Below are 17133 nucleotides of genomic sequence, written 5' to 3' on the forward strand. Positions count from 1 at the left end.
TTTGTTGCTAGCAGAAAAATATAAGAATGTAATTTCAGATATATGTCAGCTGGTGTTCCTCAGGGCAGTGTCCTAGGTCCTATTCTTTACTCCTTGTATACAGCAGACATACCTCAACATCCAAATACTATCCTCTCCACCTTTGCTGACGATACTGCTATCTTATCTCCACATTCCGATCCTCTTATCGCTACACGAACTCTACAAACACACATCAACCACTTACAGGACTGGCTTTTCAAATGGAGAATCAAAACCAACGTTACGAAGTCTAAGTTTATAGTATTTACTCTCAGACGGAAAATCCTACCTCCTGTCATCTTGAACCAAACTCCTATACCAGCTGTGGACAAAGTACGTTACCTTGGACTGCACCTAGACAAACGGTTGACATGGAATCCCCATACTAGACTGAAAAGACAAGAAGCTAACCAACGCTACAAACTTCTCGCCAGACTACTTGACAAACGTTCGAAACTTAACCTACATAACAAAAGACTCTTATATCTAATGTTACTGCGACCCATTTGGTCATACGGCATCGAAGTATGGGGATCGACTAAGCGTTCCAACTCACTACGCCTCCAAACATTGCAGTCAAAAATACTTCGAAAACTTCTTAACGCTCCGTTCTATGTATCTAACCTCACTATCCATAATGACCTCAAAATTCCTTTCATTACAGATCTTGCTAACACTCGTTTCTTCAAATTTCATTCCTCTACAGCAGCTCATCCTAACCCTCTCATAGATCACCTATCTTCCTCCACATTACCAGGTAATCCTCTAAGGAGATTGAAGAGAAGATGGCCTCGTGATCTTCTCTTATCTTAAGCACGTTACTGGAGTGGCACCACTGGGTGCCTTCTCCAATCATGATTTCCCGTTATTTCTTTTCCCTTTCACCGTATTTGCTTGTTGCAACAACTGTTGCAGTGGTAAATTGCAATAAAAGATTAAAAAAAAAAAAAAAAAAGATATATGTCTGAGAGCTGAAGGACTTGGAATGTATTAATAAATTCTTTCTGTTTTAAATTGTTAATACCTGAAAATTTTTCTGAAGGGAAGATCAAACCAATTTAGTGCAATTTAAAATCCAGTCGACTAGTACCTTAGTACAAGAATACCATTGAAAATAGAAGGTTATTGTTTTAATTGGAAGTATTTGTCCAAAAATTTATTTATCGGTTCTGTGGCCCAAGTAGATTGACTTACCACCAAACTTCAATTAGTGTACACGCTTATCTTTTACAAAAGATGTATAATTACAGAATAAGTAAGGTTTAGGATCAGAGAAAATTAGTTGAAAAAAAAGTGGAATCCCAAAAACATAAACGAATTTGATTTTGAGTAATCTGATGCGATTTCATCTTCAAGTTGTGTCTGTATTGTTATTTGTACCCTATAAAATCCATTTAAATATTTCACTCTTGAACTATTGTTTTTTAGGAATGGATTAATATTTGATCTTTTCGATAAAATAAAGCACTAGTTCTTCCTAAAATGTGAAATCGTTTATTACATTTATTATCATTGGTTCTATTATATTGTTTAGGCATTCTAGCCAAAATGAAGGAAGGTGCTGAGAATGTGCAAACAAAACTAGCAAAAGCAGAAATTGTAGGCTTTAAAACAACTACTCCTGAAGCAAAAGGTGAATGTTTAGATTTTAGCTTATTATATTTTATTAAATAAATCTTTAAAGTGAGAGTAACAGTAAATTCAACCTTAAAAATGAAAGGAGCTTTAAATTATTCAATATCAAGACTAGAAAAACAAAAATATTTCAACAATTAGCAGAATTTATGTATTAATTAACGATTATTTTTCAGGAACTTCATGTGGTGAAAGTAATAGAGCTAAAATTTGCGAGGCAAATATTACGATGGAAATGGGGCAATTATTACTATCATTGCTTCATGCCTGGGGTCTTGATCCTGATTTAGATTTGCTTTGTGAAACTAAATTGGGATTATTAAGACCTCTGGTGCCCGTTTCCTTTGGAGTAATTTCGAAGGCAGGTAGAGTGTCCTATTTTTATAGTTATAATTTAGTAAATTTTGTTAAATTATAAATGAGATATTAATCTGATATTAAAAGATTATTTTTTTTTGTTGGAAAAGGTTACATGAGCCTCTTAATGCCTACTTGGCAATTATGTGAACAGTCAGATGGTGCAGGCATTAGTGGTTTGTCTGATGTAGCAGACGCAAGTTTAGTTGCACAAATACCGCCAGAGATGGTACTTTTAGAGAAGAATACTAGACAGTTCACCGCCCAATCACATTGGGAATTGAGTACAACTATTACCACTTACCATTTATTAGCTATTATAGCCATTGCTAACACTCTTATGTCAATGAACAATGCATCATTTGTGGCTGAGCAAGAAAGAAGTCGTAAACTTCTTCGGTAGGTTCATTATATCTTTTAATTTTTTTTTTAATACATATAAACGGAAAAGACATTTTCTTTCACTTGAATTCGAATTAATGATTCCATGACAGTTGTTTTGATTTACATAAGTAAATCAAACGATCTACGATATCTGGAAAAGGTAATTTTTAGTTTTTAATAATTTTATTATCTAAGTCTGAATATCTGTCTTTAAAAAAATTTGTTTTTTGGCCCCAAGCAACATTGCAAAGTTTGTTATTGCATGAAAGATTTGGATTAAATTATTTTTGTAAAATAATTGATAAAGATCACACCCTCACATTTTTCTCGTCTCACATTGTGAATTACCGTTGCATTATTTAGATTATATTAGTAGTGGCTACAAAACCTGCTCTACTGTAAACTAAAATATCTGATGTGGCTCTCTTAAGTATCACTGTATAAAGAACTTGGGTGAATTGTAAAATGAATAAGAGTGAGTCAGAGTGTGATGATGATGATAAGGCAGAAGTTGCCTGTGGATTTTTCCAAACCTATGATTGCATCGATTATTTTGCTTTACGCACAGTACGAGAAGGTTAGAATGCCATTGTAAACGTTGATTTAAATTCGGAATGAAGAGCGTTTTACTTGAGATATGGCAGTATAGAAAGTCAAATATGTCTACAATGTTCCTTATGCCTGGTGAGGGAAACGAAATCCTGTCATATCTCTTAATTACTTACTCAAATTTAATATAGAGACGGTATTGAATTGTGCAGATTTTCTGTTTTGGATTTGCTCTAATTATACGTATTTGTTTTTCAGTCTCCGAAATTGTATTTTTTACAAATTGGTTGAGTTCTGTAGATGGTTAGCGTAACGGAAAATTATGAGTTTTTTAAAGCTTGGACGCCTTCGTTGGGTAGGACACGTAGGCAGAATGAATCCTGAGCAAATACCATATAATTAAGTATATATTTATATATGGCACACGTCTTGTGGGTAGACCGAAATCGCGATGGAGTGATGGTGTTTCTATGGATGCGAGAACTCTCCTTGGTGTCCGAAACTAAATGGCGGCGGCATTGGACCGGGACAACTGGGGTACTTTGATAGAGGAGACCAAGATTCGCGTAAGCGAGTTGTAGCGCCAATTAGGAGGATAACAGAAAATTATGGGAAGTTTAAATTTGATAATTGGAATCGGCGCCACAGTGGCTCTTCGTAATTACTTTTTGGACAATATCAGCAAAAAAAAAAAAAAAAAAGTGCCTATTTACTGAATCGATTTTCAACTTGAATTTTCATTATAGCCAAAACACTGTTAGAGCATGGGGTGCTGAAGAAATAGGCAATGAAGAGACAGTGTCTGCCCAGATAAAACAAGGATGGTCTCTTTTAGCCACACTTCATTGCGTATTGCTGCCTGATAAAGTTAACCAGAGGGGATCCAAAGCATTCAAGAGAGCCCAAGTTGAAATGATGGCTACACGTTGGCAACATCATTGTCTAGAAGTATTCTAAGTTATCAATTATATTCAAATTTTTACTCACCATTCCTATTACTTAGAATATTTATACATATTGTTCTCTCGATTTTTACTTGAGGTTCGGGAAGCAGCGCAAGCATTATTATTAGCTGAACTTGGACGGTTAGGAACGAAAGGCAGAAAAGCATTAGTAGATCATTGGGCGCAATATTTACCTCTTTACAATTCCACAGATCCTCTTGCTTCACCGGCCCCACCTCCGCCGCCACCACTAACTCCAAATACTCAGTCAACTCCAGTAACCAATAATACCCAGGTAATGTTATGAATAATTTTTTAATATTTTCAGTTAAGTTGCATCTAAAAATCTAACAGTATTATGAAACAGCTTTATTCTCTCTTAAATGAGAACACAAATTCATTATGTTCGTTGGTAGTAAATTATGATCTGATAGACCTAAAAAATTATTATTTTTGAATTGTCTTTTATCTTTTTTTAATCATATTTTATTAAAAAAAAAATAAATTCTTAGTTGAGTGCTACTGTAGATAGTCATACACCTCCATTACATGATGAGGAAGAGTTCGATGACGAAGAAGGAACAGAAGGTATATACAATTTGTTTTTTTTTATTCAATTTTAATGGCGGAATATGCAATAATCTGTTAATTTCTTTTATCTGATTTTTTAGAATTATATCTGCGCAAACCATCTTCAGCTGCTGAATTAAAAAGGAAGCAAACTACTGCTGTAGTCTTACTAGGAGTAATAGGAGCAGAATTTGGTCAAGACGTGGGTGAAAAAAAGAAAGAATCGGATCAAAGAAGAAAGAGTTCTATCATAGAGGGATTTGGTATCGGCAATAATAATTTAGCTAGACTCACCAGTAAGTAGATGTTTACAAAATATTTAGTTTCTTAAAAGTTTTTTTTTGTACTAGTAATATATTTTTTATCCTTTTAATATTGATCAAAAAATGGTTCTGTACAAGTTGGGCAGTTACATGGAATAACGAAGAGATAAGTATAATAATTTTTTACACTTACTGAAATATTTTTATTTGTTTCAGGTCTAGCACTTACTCATCTATTATTGGCACCTGCAACTCCTCGCCTTCCTGCACATACACCTCTAAGGCGGGCAGCAATAGATCTTATAGGCCGTGGTTTCACCGTCTGGGAACCTTATGTTGATGTCAGTAAAGTATTGCTTGGATTGTTGGAACTTTGTTGTGACGCTGACAAACTAGTTCCTAGGTTCGTTTCAACAACTTAGTTAACATTTAGTGAAGAAATGAAACTATACAAAACCTGACTAAGAATAACGTTTCTGAATAAATCCTAATTTATTTTTATGTTATTGAATTAGTTTTATCTTTAAAAATGGTTTGTTTCATAGTATGACCTATGGCCTACCTCTAACTCCTGCAGCGGATTCTGCAAGAACTGCTAGGCACGCTCTGACTTTAATTGCAACTGCTAGACCTGCTGCCTTTATCACGACTATGGCCAGAGAAGTATATTTTTTATTTTATAAAACTAAAGATTACTAAGAATTCAGTGGTTAGTTTCTGCAAGTAGTATGGAGGGAAGTTATTAGCTATGAGGTTAGCGTATTCGATTCCCTCACTACAATCCCGGGTTCGAATCTAGTTACTGGCCCTTAGATTTTCTCTTCTTAAGAGCTTCTTACCGTGTTCTTGGTAATAACAGAATACAGTCTGGAGGCCGGCAGTGCATTGAAAACAGGTTCGGGTACCAATAACCGAAGATGTTGAAGCGCGTTAAATTAAATAAGTATGTGAACCCGAAGTTTTCTTAGCTTCATTTGATACAATTTACAGATTGGTGAATATTTTATAGCATTGTGAATAATGATATTTTCCTGTTAGCTAGGAGTTAAGTCGATCTTTAAAACATCATCCTACAGTGCTACAAATGGTATTTAATTTTCAACTAATTGGGCGTTATTGATTTTCCTTCTTCTTTACATTAATTTGAAATATGTCAGTTATATCTAAAGTTATATTTATATCTAAAGAGATGTACGATCTTATGTTAGGAAAATGCTTTCAAGTTCAGTACATCTAAGTTTCTTTAATTCTCAATAATATTAACACTTGTTAAATTAATTTTACTAGGTTGCCAGGTATAATACTCTGCAACAAAATGCGCAGACTTTGAACGTTAATCTTTCAAATGCAGTACTTCACAGAGCCAAACCTGAAATATTAAGATGTGTAGAACTACTCATTGACAAAATGCATACAGAAATGGCAGATTTACTTATTGAGGTAGGTAGAGGAATTTTTATACCATTTTTTTGTTTTATCTTAATTACAATTAGGGTGAATAGTTTTTAATCATATTAGTAACGAATTATTTTTAGTAATCCCACTACCCATTAGATCTTAAAATCTACAAAAAAAAAAAATCATTCTTTTATTGACAGAATCAGGATTTTTATGTTTTATGTCATTCAGGTAGTCGACGTAATTCTCCATTGCGTAGAACCAGGCCATTTGAAAGTGAAATCACTGAATGAAGTGTTTCCAGCAGTTTGCAGGTTTTGTCAAGTTAGCCATTGTCCTGCCACGAGACGGATTGCAGTAGGCGCAAAAAATGGTTCCGTTGCTTTGTATGAACTTAGATCTTCTAAGTGTCAGGTATTCTAATGCATTGATGTATATGATATTCCTAAACATTTTGATATCAGTACTGCTTTCGTAGCAACATATTATAATTTTTTTTTTGTGATATACTTAATTGTTATAACTTAGGTTATTCAAGCTCATGAGGCGGCTATAACGGCCAATGCATTTTCTCCAGATGGCAAATTTTTGGTGTCATACAGCTGTGGTGAGAATAGACTGTCATTTTGGCAGGTTAGTTTGATATAATCTAATCATTTGAATCCTAATTTGATATATTATTTAATTTAAAAACGTAGAAAAATTAATAATTAAAAACTTAGTTTACATTTGAATCTGTAATTCATTAGCTTTCCGGGCTTAACTAACTCCCCAGGTATTATCTAGGATCATCTGTTAAGTTATTAATGGCTACCATCTTATTGTAAGAGGGTTTTTCTCTATTAAAAATGCCATTTTATTAAAATCAACGAGAATCATGGTAATTTCTCTTTGACGTTGTTTCCTCTTTTTTTTTGTCCCTTTTAAAATCTTTTTTTTGCTACTTGATTTTAAAATTTATTTTGTGGTTATAAGATTGTAATTGCTATTGATTTTAAATCAGGTCAGAGGCCTCCTCTTTACTTTAGGAACCCCGTCCAATCCCTTACATTATATCTTCTCGTAGAGGCAATTAGTAAATAGACAATTAGTATGAATGCACAGTTAACGACTCCTTTAGATGCACTCATGCTTAGAAGATCTGCATATAGATCTCTTTTGTTGTTCATTCATTTTGGTGACTGGTACATAATTCCAATAGGATGAAGAAATAATTGCCATTTCAGTCGAATAAAATGGCAATTATTTCTTTACTCGACTGAAATGGCAATTATTTCTTCATCCTATTCTTCCCTTTTCTTTTTTGCAGTGAGTATTTGGCCTAAGGCCGGTATTTAAGATTTAGGGAAAAATACTGTCTAGAAACTGGTTGCCCGATCTTAGATCGTGGCATAGGGTGAGCTAATCCCCGGATTCTTATCTTCTTACCTACTACCGCCTCTACTTATCACTTATCTTCTTATCTTGACAACCCCATACTTTGTAAATTTGCTGCAGTAGTTGAGTTATGCTCGTATTTTTAGTTTAGCACATTTACTGAAAAATTCTCGCTATTACTTCACTTTTTAAAAAACTATTTACATACATACATCATTTACAAACTATTTTATCCCCAGAGGTGCAGTAATAAATCTCTGGATGATAGTGTTTTGGCTTGCCACCGTTCATTCTCTACTTATAACTACTTGTTTATTAATAACAGGGCTGAGTAATGGGACAATTTCTGGATTATGCGCACTACACACCTCCTGCGGCCCTTGTCATTCTATTATCTGTTTGGTCGGAAAGTAGTACATCATTTTATACCCTCTCACTCAATCCTGAGCAAATTTCCAAGGCGATTTTTTTAGCTTTTTAAAGTCATTTAACCTTTAATCATGCTTGAAAAATTAAATATCTTTATTAACTCAAAGATTGTATTAATTTGATTTTTCAGACTTCTACTGGCATGTTTGGATTAGGTACTAGTCAGACGAGGCGTATCAAATCGTATAGTACTTCGCCTGTAGCCGAAATGTCTAGATTAAATCCAATGAGGTTGGCTAAGTTGGTATGGATTAATAACAGAACAGTCACCCTCATGTTGGCTGATGGATCTGAAACTAGATTTAATGTTTAAGAGATTATTCTTTTGTAAATAAGGTGAAAGAAGATTCTTATTAAGTTTTTAACATTTTGTTTTCGTAAAAATTTGGTAATGGCATATAATTTCTTATCTCAGTGTTTTTTTAATTACATTAAAAATAACGCTACAATTAGTAAATAATGCTATTTTCTGTTTCATTTTCAGGTTATTACAGATTTAAGAACTATTATAAAATTACAACTTCCAAACGCCAAAATTTTGTCAACCTCACTACTCAAAATTCATTGCTATTGCAATTGTTCTACCGGACGTACAGATATGCATTTCGATAGTCATAGTAGCTTCTTCTACATCTTCAAATGATTCAGTAATTATGAAATATAGAAAATGATATTATATGTAAGTCTGAATAATTTCAGATCCTTAGTTTCCTGTCCATTTTGTAATTGAGTGTTACCTAAAATATATACCATCTTCAAAGCAAATTATGTTCCTCTCCTGAAAGCATTGTTAGTTCAAATCTAAATGTTTTTCAGCGAGCGAGATAGGCGTCGGTAACTTCTATTTAGGTGTTCCCCAAGAAGCAGAAGTTACGAGTACATTCCACAAATATAAGTGTAACACTAGATTGTTGTACTTGTTGGTTGATTTATAATTGTTTGATGTAGTCATAGTGTAATTAATTTCCATTAATGATAATTATATTATAAAATTTAATAGTTGTATGTGCATTTTATGTAAATATAAGTTATGTTTAAAACTTAATAAAGTATTTACTTTACTGTTACAAGTTTCAATGCTTGTTGTTGAATACCTGCTACGCAACTCATTAATATCTTGCGTGTTTAGTAGAACTAGAGTAGAGTGGGTGTCCTAAAGCCCAGGACTATGTACATTTTAATTTAAGGAGCGTCATATCAGTCTTAGGCGCCCGGAGCTTTTCTTCAGTGCATTGTTGGCCATCGGAGTGTTCTCTTAATGCAGATAACACTGTCCATCAGCGAGAGTGAGATGTAAGTTCTTAAAAAAATGAAAATCTTAATAGTATTAGCTAGGTTGGAACCACGGATTTCCGTATAGAAATCCTGTGCGCTAATTAACTTCCCACGCAGGACTAAATGAATAAATTGCTAAAAACCAGTACAGAGATCCACATTTAGTGGAAGTTTGTGGTATTAAAACGTTTGGTTCTTCGTCTCAATTCACTATATGCAAATGATACAACAATTATTTAAGAAGAAGAAAAAAAAATGGCATTACCGTACCTGATAAATACCGTTTGTGGGGCAGTGAGAGGGCAACTGAAACCTTTAATAGAATAAACGATGTTTTTGGATTATAAAGCATGCTTCAAATTCAAATACGCAGGGATGTTAAAATAAAACTTAATTCAATCAAAACTTATTTTCAAAAGTTCTAGTTGCTTATACCTATGTGTATTCTACACCTTCAACTTTTACGGCTGAGATTTTCCGCTGCCTGCTTTCCTAACAAATACAAAATAAAAATAAACAATTTCGTGTTACTTTTTTGTAAATATCTGATGACTAATAAATTGCAAGCAAGTATACTAAAATTCTTTAAAGTTAGAGAAAGTTAATGCGGAATAACGAATTAATCGATTGATTATCGTTTTTACATAAGTCGAAATATTTGATACTAGATAAGCCATGTGACTTCCATTAGTAAATAGTAAGGTTAAAGTGGATTAATGGTGAAAATTGTAAGATTTCTGGATTTGTAATGTAAATTATAAATTTATAATTTCTTGGATTTATAATATACAGAAATGATAAATCAGAGTATTGATAATTGTATACTTCAATAAGATCTATTTGTCAGTCTTGATGTTTGTTGGAGGTAACATCTAAAGCTGTAATGCTACGTATTTTTTATTCCTTAGAATTTTGTTGCAATAATTTTTTTTCGAATAAACTTCTTTTTTTTTTTAGAAAACAGCTAAAATGGGGTCAAATGGTGAAGAAAAAATGCATTCGTTTGGGTTAGAACGTGTTGAAAGTGATAATTCAGTTCTGGATGATTTAGAATTTTTAAATGTTGACGACATGGTAGAAATTGATGTTGATAATGACACAGAAGAAATGATTGAGGATGAAGATGATTCCGAAGCCAGCAATGAAAATGATGCTATTGTACCTGAAGTTGATCATTCTTCATTTACTTTTAATTTACGCAAAGGTCATTAAAAACCTGTGATTGGTTTCTTGATTTGTTTTTCTATTAGTTAACTAGAAATGATTTGCAAAATGCCAAAACTATACATATGAAATAATAGAATCTTAGATTTTTGCTCATGTTTTCTAGGTCATAATTTCAAGCATTTATATAAGATTCACAGTATTAGATCCAACGCAAGCGTTCTGCTGAGAGCCCTTTGCAGTTTTTATGGTACTTTTCCAATCGCTAAAGTATGGCTGCATAAAGTCATGATGCCTTCTCCTTTTGTTTACTTTCGATCTCCCTTCTTTCCAGAAAACTTTTTTTATACGATTATGTAAATCACACGGATAAAAATTCGGAAAAAGGCTTTCACCTTAATATTTATCTGTTCATTCCCTCTCATCCAGGCATGTCCCACCCTGTAGATTCTCCAGTCATTTTCAACTAATATTTTATATGTAGAATATAAATTATATTTATATATATTATAAAACTATTTATAAAGTATATTTTTAAGATTAACGAGACTATTACATCATCTGTTTGAAGTACACATTTTGTATCAATGCTCACTATGGTGACTTACCCGTGATATCCTTCAGCCTGGCATAAAGTTTGATTGTGTACAGCATTTCATAACCAACTTGCTTAGTTTTCGACCCGTACATAAATAAAACGTAATGTTTGGCTAGCTTTCTCTGATCAATGTATAAAGCTTCTAATTTACGAAATCTCTCCATTCGCCTTATTTATGCCCTCCGTACCATCTGGACATAATGAGACGCTGTACACAATTGCTTAAAAAGTCACTGGTTAAAACTATGTGAAGATGTCGCCTCGACATCACTTGCGGAGCTGTTAGTCTGAAATATATGTTGTCCACAAACTAAAAATATTTTCTCATTACTGGCAATCATTTTTTAAACAAAATCTATGCGTGTGAACCAACTTCGCAAGTCTGTGTAACTTCTATGAAATTTGATTGATTATATTGATTTTTTCAGAACTTTTGGAAACTACAGAGCACTAATGTGTTAAGGAAAATATTTTAATCACAATTTTTTGCTGATTTGGTATTTCTTTCTGTAGGTCCGGTGTACGCTTGTACATTTCATCCTAATGGAGAAATTTTAGCAGGCGGATGTGAAGAAGAAACATTATATGTATGGAATTGCGATGACTCGCGTATTTTGTTGGAAGAAAAATTTCAGGTAAATCGCTAAGTTTTAGTCAATACTTAGTTGGAGTAAGAGTGTGTAAGATTGACCTTATTGTTGAAGAATCATGTTTGATAACATATTCACCATAAGGTAGATGAACATTACATTGCTATTAAATAATATGAATGAAATGTTATACAAACTTTTTAATAATTATCTATTAGTCATTAATACATGAATTGAATTTATAAAATTCAAATTTTATAAATTTTCTAAGCGGCCACTTCTACTGTGTAAAAGGCATATCAGGTTTGTTTAAGAGAAGTTGGAAGTATTCATTTTTCTGGCGCCCTGTTGTTAGTTCATGCGGCACTAACCTACTTCTTTTTGTCTTTACCATAGGAAGTCTTAAGGCAGTATTTTAAATCTATCTGCACTTCTATAACACCACCCTTATCCATCCTTTAATTCATTATCACTGCCTCTATTGCTTGTGTTAATAAACTCATATGAGTACTGCGGATAAATATTTGGCTGTTATTTTAGCATAGTAAACTTCTTTTACCTCACTGCTAAGACAGGAACAAATAAATTTAAGAAGTTGGTTGCCCAATTTTATTCGATAACTAGAGGAAATGGGGCTTCTAATTGCATAAACGAATAATGTATAGTTATGTAATTGCTCAAATGATTTTTTTGTGCATCTGTCTAGGTCCGAATAATTCCGTAATGAGACGTCAATCGGCAATTATTGGAACAAAGCTAATAATTTATTTACTTGAAACCATCGAATCATTTAGTAATTGAAAATGTTCATTTAATGTTTTTTTATTGAAATCCTTTTCGAATCGCAATATAAAAGTTTTTTTTCAGAGAATAAAAAACTATGTGAACTCTTCACTTCTGTAGGTCAAACTCGCATTGAAAACATTTTTGCCCCTTTTACAGGATTCCGTAACGATAATAAAATTTAATTATGATGGAAAATATTTAGTCGCTGTGGACATGGCTGGAAATTTTTTATGTTGGAAATATTCTAATAATGTTTTCACAAAGATGAATTCCATGAATTTCAACGAACCATGTGTAAGTTTATTTATTTATTAGTTGCTTTAGAATAAAATATAACGATACTAATTCTCACATTTACTTCAATTTATTTGTGTTAAAGCTTTACTTTTGCTATTAAACTAGTAATATTAAAGAAAATTGGCCAAAGTAGTTAGTTCATTCAAACCACACAACACACTTGCTTGGATGAACTACTTCAAGATGTATCTACATGAGATAAAAATTTAACCGATAGACGACAGTTTAACCGCCAGTTTCTCTTTTTGAAACATTCATTTTATAATTTTACAGGGGACAATATTATATGTCTAAAATTCATTTTTGAAATTTTTAATTTTTATTAACTTTCTTTTATAAATTACTCTCCTATATTTAGTGTATTATTTTTTATTATTATTGCAGTGGTTGGAGTGGCATCCTAAAGCTAATGTTTTCATGTTAGCGGAAAAAGAATCGTTTTGTATGTGGAGAATACCTACATTTGAAGTAAAATATTTCGCATTGGATAGTCCTTCACAAGTTGGATGTTTCATGCCCGATGGTGAGCATATAACAAAACCCCCACTTGTGTCGATTGTTTTCAAGGAGAGTGTTTTTAAAAGCTTATCAAGAATAACTGGAATGATGTTGAAGTAATGGTTTATTTTGTGTGATTGTTAACCATTCAACGATTACATACTTACATAGATACATGTATATTATATACATGTATGTGCATATATCTCCTTTAATGTACTAATAAATTATAAGAAATTATGTGTTTAGCGCGCTTGATTTTTTTTTTTAAGACGGTTTGGGATTTTCATCTAAGTCACATTTTCTACAGCAAGGTGGTCAATCTTTCTTTATAATACCCCTCAATTTTGTATATTTATGGTTAGAAGTAACATGCGTCTTACAAAAAAAAAAATCAGTAATATTATTTACCATTGCGAACATAATCACATTTGCAAGATTTCTAATAAAAATCTTAAGCCGTCCGTACTTATGGTATAATTTTAGCAATAACGAGGCAATATTATTTTGTTCACTTTTTCTGATAGTAGTAAGGAGAACCTCTACGTACTCTCTAATAATAACTGTTTTAATAATGTGATTATTCGCATATATATAAGTGTTGTGAGTAATTTCATATTCACAACGTTTTTAAAAAGTGCTTTAAAGTTCTGGGACTCACACTAATTAAAAATGTTATGGGCTTCTTATGGATGATAAAGGCGAAATTACATATAAAATCCTGCTTCTTATGCGAAGAAACCATCCTTACCTCTACCTCAGAGCACATATACCTACTTATAAATCAAACCTATCTTTTGAAGAAATAGTCAAACCTTTTCTTTCTGACTTGATTACGTGATTGTGCAGGTAAGAATGCTCTTATTGGGTGTGATGAAGGATACGCAATTATTTTGGATCTTTCATCTTTCACGCTCAAAGCGAAATTGAAACCTCAAGAACTAGATCCTGCACATAGTATAGTTTCTTTAGATGCTCATCCAGATAACTGTCTTGTAGCTTTGGGAACAAAGAAAGGTCGAGTGCTGCTATTTACCACGAAAAATCCAAAAGTGAGTAATTGGTCAAATTTAAATGTTTTTTTTTGCGTTTATTTTTGCTACAATCAGCGCGTTGGCGCTATAAGTAACAGTAACAACAAATAACAGAAGAATACGAGTGGAGAAGTTACCCAGCGGTGACACTCCAAAATAGGCTATTAGTCGCTCTCTTCACTTAAGAGGAGATCACGAGGCCACTGGCTCTTAAGGCGTCTTGTCGGGTTGTCAGGAAGAGTTCTAGAAGAAAGATTTTTAGCTAGAGGATTTATATGAGATTGCAGGTTGAAGTGGAGTTTTCTGTATCTTGTTTTAGCAACTTGTGTGACTAAAGGAATGTTGAGGTCAGTGTTTATAGTCAAGTTAGAGACATAAAAAGGAGCGTGTACAATAGTTCGAAGAATTTTAGATTGTAGAGATTGAATCCTTTGAAGATTGAAGCGTTTGGTTGAACCCCACAGCTCTATTCCATACGCCCAGATGGGTTTTAAAATAGATGTATAAATTAGTCTTTTGTTGTCCAGAGAGAGTTTTGATCTGTCGTCTAAGAGTCTTTTAAGTATTCGATAGCGTCTGTTCAGTTCTGTTCTTTTAAGTCTAGTGTGGGGAAATTTAAATGTAAACTATAATTAGTATTCTTTACGACATTTTGACTCTCTAATTATAAATGTTTCAGCTGGTTGGTATGCTGGAAATTCCAGAAACTGATAATGGAAATTACATAGAATCGATCAAGTTTGGCCATGAATGTCTAGCCGGCTTAATTATAGTTGCATTTAGCAATTATCTTCACGTCTACGATCATTCAAAGCTTGTAAGTGATGCATTATTTATTTTTATATTTTGCGCCAATTATTATTTTTATAATTTCTATATTGAAATTTACATTATTTGGTTCTGCAACTTAGCATACTTCTATTGAAAAAAATAAATTAACAATGAATACCATGTGATGTGATAAGTTCATTTTAAATAATTTTTTATCATTACGTAGGTTTTAAGGCATGCAATATTACTGTCCGGAATTGGAACCCGATTGGTATGTATTGAACCTTATATCTGCATTGGAACTACAAAAGCTGTTGTAGATGTATGCGACTGCCGATCAGGACTAAAAAAACATTCCTTACAAGGTCACACCAAAACAATAATGGATATTGCATTATCTAAGTAAGTTTTGCTGTTTTAATTTATCTAAATTGTGCAATTTGAATTTTAATAAATACTGTTTAACTCAAGTGCCAAATTATGAGCTCACAAATACCGAGTTTAAACATTAATGATAGCGTCGATATGTTCATAAAATTGCTATTTAGATTCTTTTAAGATAATGATGTAACATTTCTATAATTTACTTTATTTCAGAGACGGAAAGCGAATAATGACATCGTCAGACGACAATTCCGTCAAAATATTTTATTTAGAGTCCTCTTCACATCTCAGTTCTAAGATTTTCACTTTCAATGGGATGTCGGCAGTACCCTAATAAATTTGAAGCACTCCCGAGTTTTCTTTTTAATGAATCTATTAAGATGACTATCTTTAAAAAGTTGTACCTAAAGCGATTTTTGATGAGAACTCAATATTTGAAAGGTGCAGTCCTAATCCCAATTATGAACCAAGAATCCAAACTGAAAGAAGTACTTCCAGCTACGAAAATGAAAAAAAATTGTTTAATACAATGTTAAATGTTTGTAAAAATAAAGAAAGAGAAAGAATTTGTTTTTGTTTTTTTTTTAAATTATATTATCAAACGTTTTTATCAGTAATTGTATTATCAGTAAAATAAAAGTTATTGGACAATCCTATGTACTACCATTTTCAAAAACTTAACCGTAGTACAAAGAAATACAAATATATGCACATAATTTCACCCACCTACATAAGCTTGGTTTAAATCGCCACAAAATTGCATCAAGAATTCGTTGAAGGGTTCAATTTAGTATAAGCTTGGTCTCTTAGTAAACTTTTTCTTCGGCTTCCCTCATTACTAATGTTCAGTTACATATGTTATGTACAAAAATCCATTTGGAGAACAACGCGAAAATAGTACGCTCTAAGGGACAAACTTTTCCTTATTTTAAAAGTATTATACTATTTTATTTTCTTACTTATGTTTATAAAACGTCAGATGATGTAGACGCAACACGTTGACATATTTTCCCAAATAATGCTTTGTCTCCTTATGGGATACTTCCCTAGAATAAGAAGAGCATGATCATTTCATTTTCATAGACGAAAAAGTAATCCTAACAGCAACCGATCGGTTAGCGTACTTCTCTTTCTGAAATAATAGTAAGAATAATGACAAAAGACTTTTACTCCGACTTGAGATTAATACCAAAATTTAATAATACATTATTAGCTTTAAGAAGAAGCTTTAGTAAGAAATTACTATATGGCAGTCTACCATTTTGAGCTTTTCAAAAAACTTGTGAGTTATCAACACCTTGACTGTAATGCTAACACCAACTTTTTTTTTTACAAGGCAGGACGTTTCAGGTTAGATCATACTATAGATTAGACTACACATTCTCCTGGGACTGTGTTAGAAGACAAAATCAGGAGTACCCCTGCTCTATTACATCTACTGTTTGAACATATTTGAACCTACTTGAGCGATTATAGCTGCAAATTCAGATGCCACAATGCAATCTCACCTATCCAAGACATTGACATACACTGTATGTATATAGTTATCACAGACTTACAATTGATACATTATCTGTACAATCAAAAATAGCAGTAAAATAAAAGAAAGGTAGAAAAAAATTTCCATTCGCAGTTCCGAAATGGAGATCTGTGTTATAAAAACTAGGAAATCCACTGAAATCTAATGGACCAATTGTTTTATTGGTCACATTTATCGACGACGTAAATAGAACTTAAAATCTTAAAAGATAATAACAGCAGTTAAGTTAGCTTAACAGGTAAACAAATCTGAACTAATTCTTTAATTGT

General features: G+C 32.6%; 2 protein-coding genes across 11 annotated transcripts in view; both read left to right on the plus strand.

The window, feature by feature from the left end:
* Window positions 1-8549, plus strand: part of Rbcn-3B (WD repeat-containing protein Rbcn-3B) — a 24241-nt gene extending 15692 nt beyond the window's left edge. For 8 of the 9 annotated variants that reach the window (XM_074131457.1, XM_074131452.1, XM_074131459.1 and 5 more), the window contains 14 exons: window positions 1556-1654; window positions 1833-2021; window positions 2124-2412; window positions 3693-3894; window positions 3988-4185; window positions 4403-4478; window positions 4562-4756; window positions 4940-5126; window positions 5269-5386; window positions 6011-6163; window positions 6353-6535; window positions 6650-6754; window positions 8058-8263; window positions 8412-8549. In XM_074131457.1, coding sequence (XP_073987558.1) covers window positions 1556-1654; window positions 1833-2021; window positions 2124-2412; window positions 3693-3894; window positions 3988-4185; window positions 4403-4478; window positions 4562-4756; window positions 4940-5126; window positions 5269-5386; window positions 6011-6163; window positions 6353-6535; window positions 6650-6754; window positions 8058-8240 — 2177 coding nt within the window. In that variant the 3' untranslated portion in view covers window positions 8241-8263; window positions 8412-8549. Of the gene's footprint in view, window positions 1-1555; window positions 1655-1832; window positions 2022-2123; window positions 2413-3692; window positions 3895-3987; window positions 4186-4402; window positions 4479-4561; window positions 4757-4939; window positions 5127-5268; window positions 5387-6010; window positions 6164-6352; window positions 6536-6649; window positions 6755-8057; window positions 8265-8411 lie in introns of those variants that run through there. The other variant, XM_074131453.1, reaches the window with a different exon arrangement.
* LOC141455946 (angio-associated migratory cell protein) lies at window positions 8468-15890 on the plus strand. Of its 2 annotated transcripts, none has more exons than XM_074131462.1 (9): window positions 8468-8606; window positions 10160-10406; window positions 11478-11599; window positions 12497-12634; window positions 13022-13160; window positions 13985-14187; window positions 14849-14986; window positions 15167-15342; window positions 15538-15890. In XM_074131462.1, exons 1-9 carry the CDS (start codon window positions 8595-8597, stop codon window positions 15656-15658), a joined length of 1296 nt encoding a protein of 431 aa, XP_073987563.1. In that variant the 5' UTR covers window positions 8468-8594; the 3' UTR covers window positions 15659-15890. The 2 variants fall into 2 exon arrangements, with proteins under 2 accessions (XP_073987563.1, XP_073987564.1); XM_074131463.1 differs by lacking the exon at window positions 8468-8606 and adding an exon at window positions 9870-10067.
* Window positions 15891-17133: the final 1243 nt, after the last annotated feature.

This window comes from Rhodnius prolixus, unplaced genomic scaffold, assembly GCF_049639745.1.
Source record: "Rhodnius prolixus isolate KJV_2025 unplaced genomic scaffold, Rpr scaffold_4, whole genome shotgun sequence".
In the NCBI taxonomy this organism is placed as follows: domain Eukaryota; kingdom Metazoa; phylum Arthropoda; class Insecta; order Hemiptera; family Reduviidae; genus Rhodnius; species Rhodnius prolixus.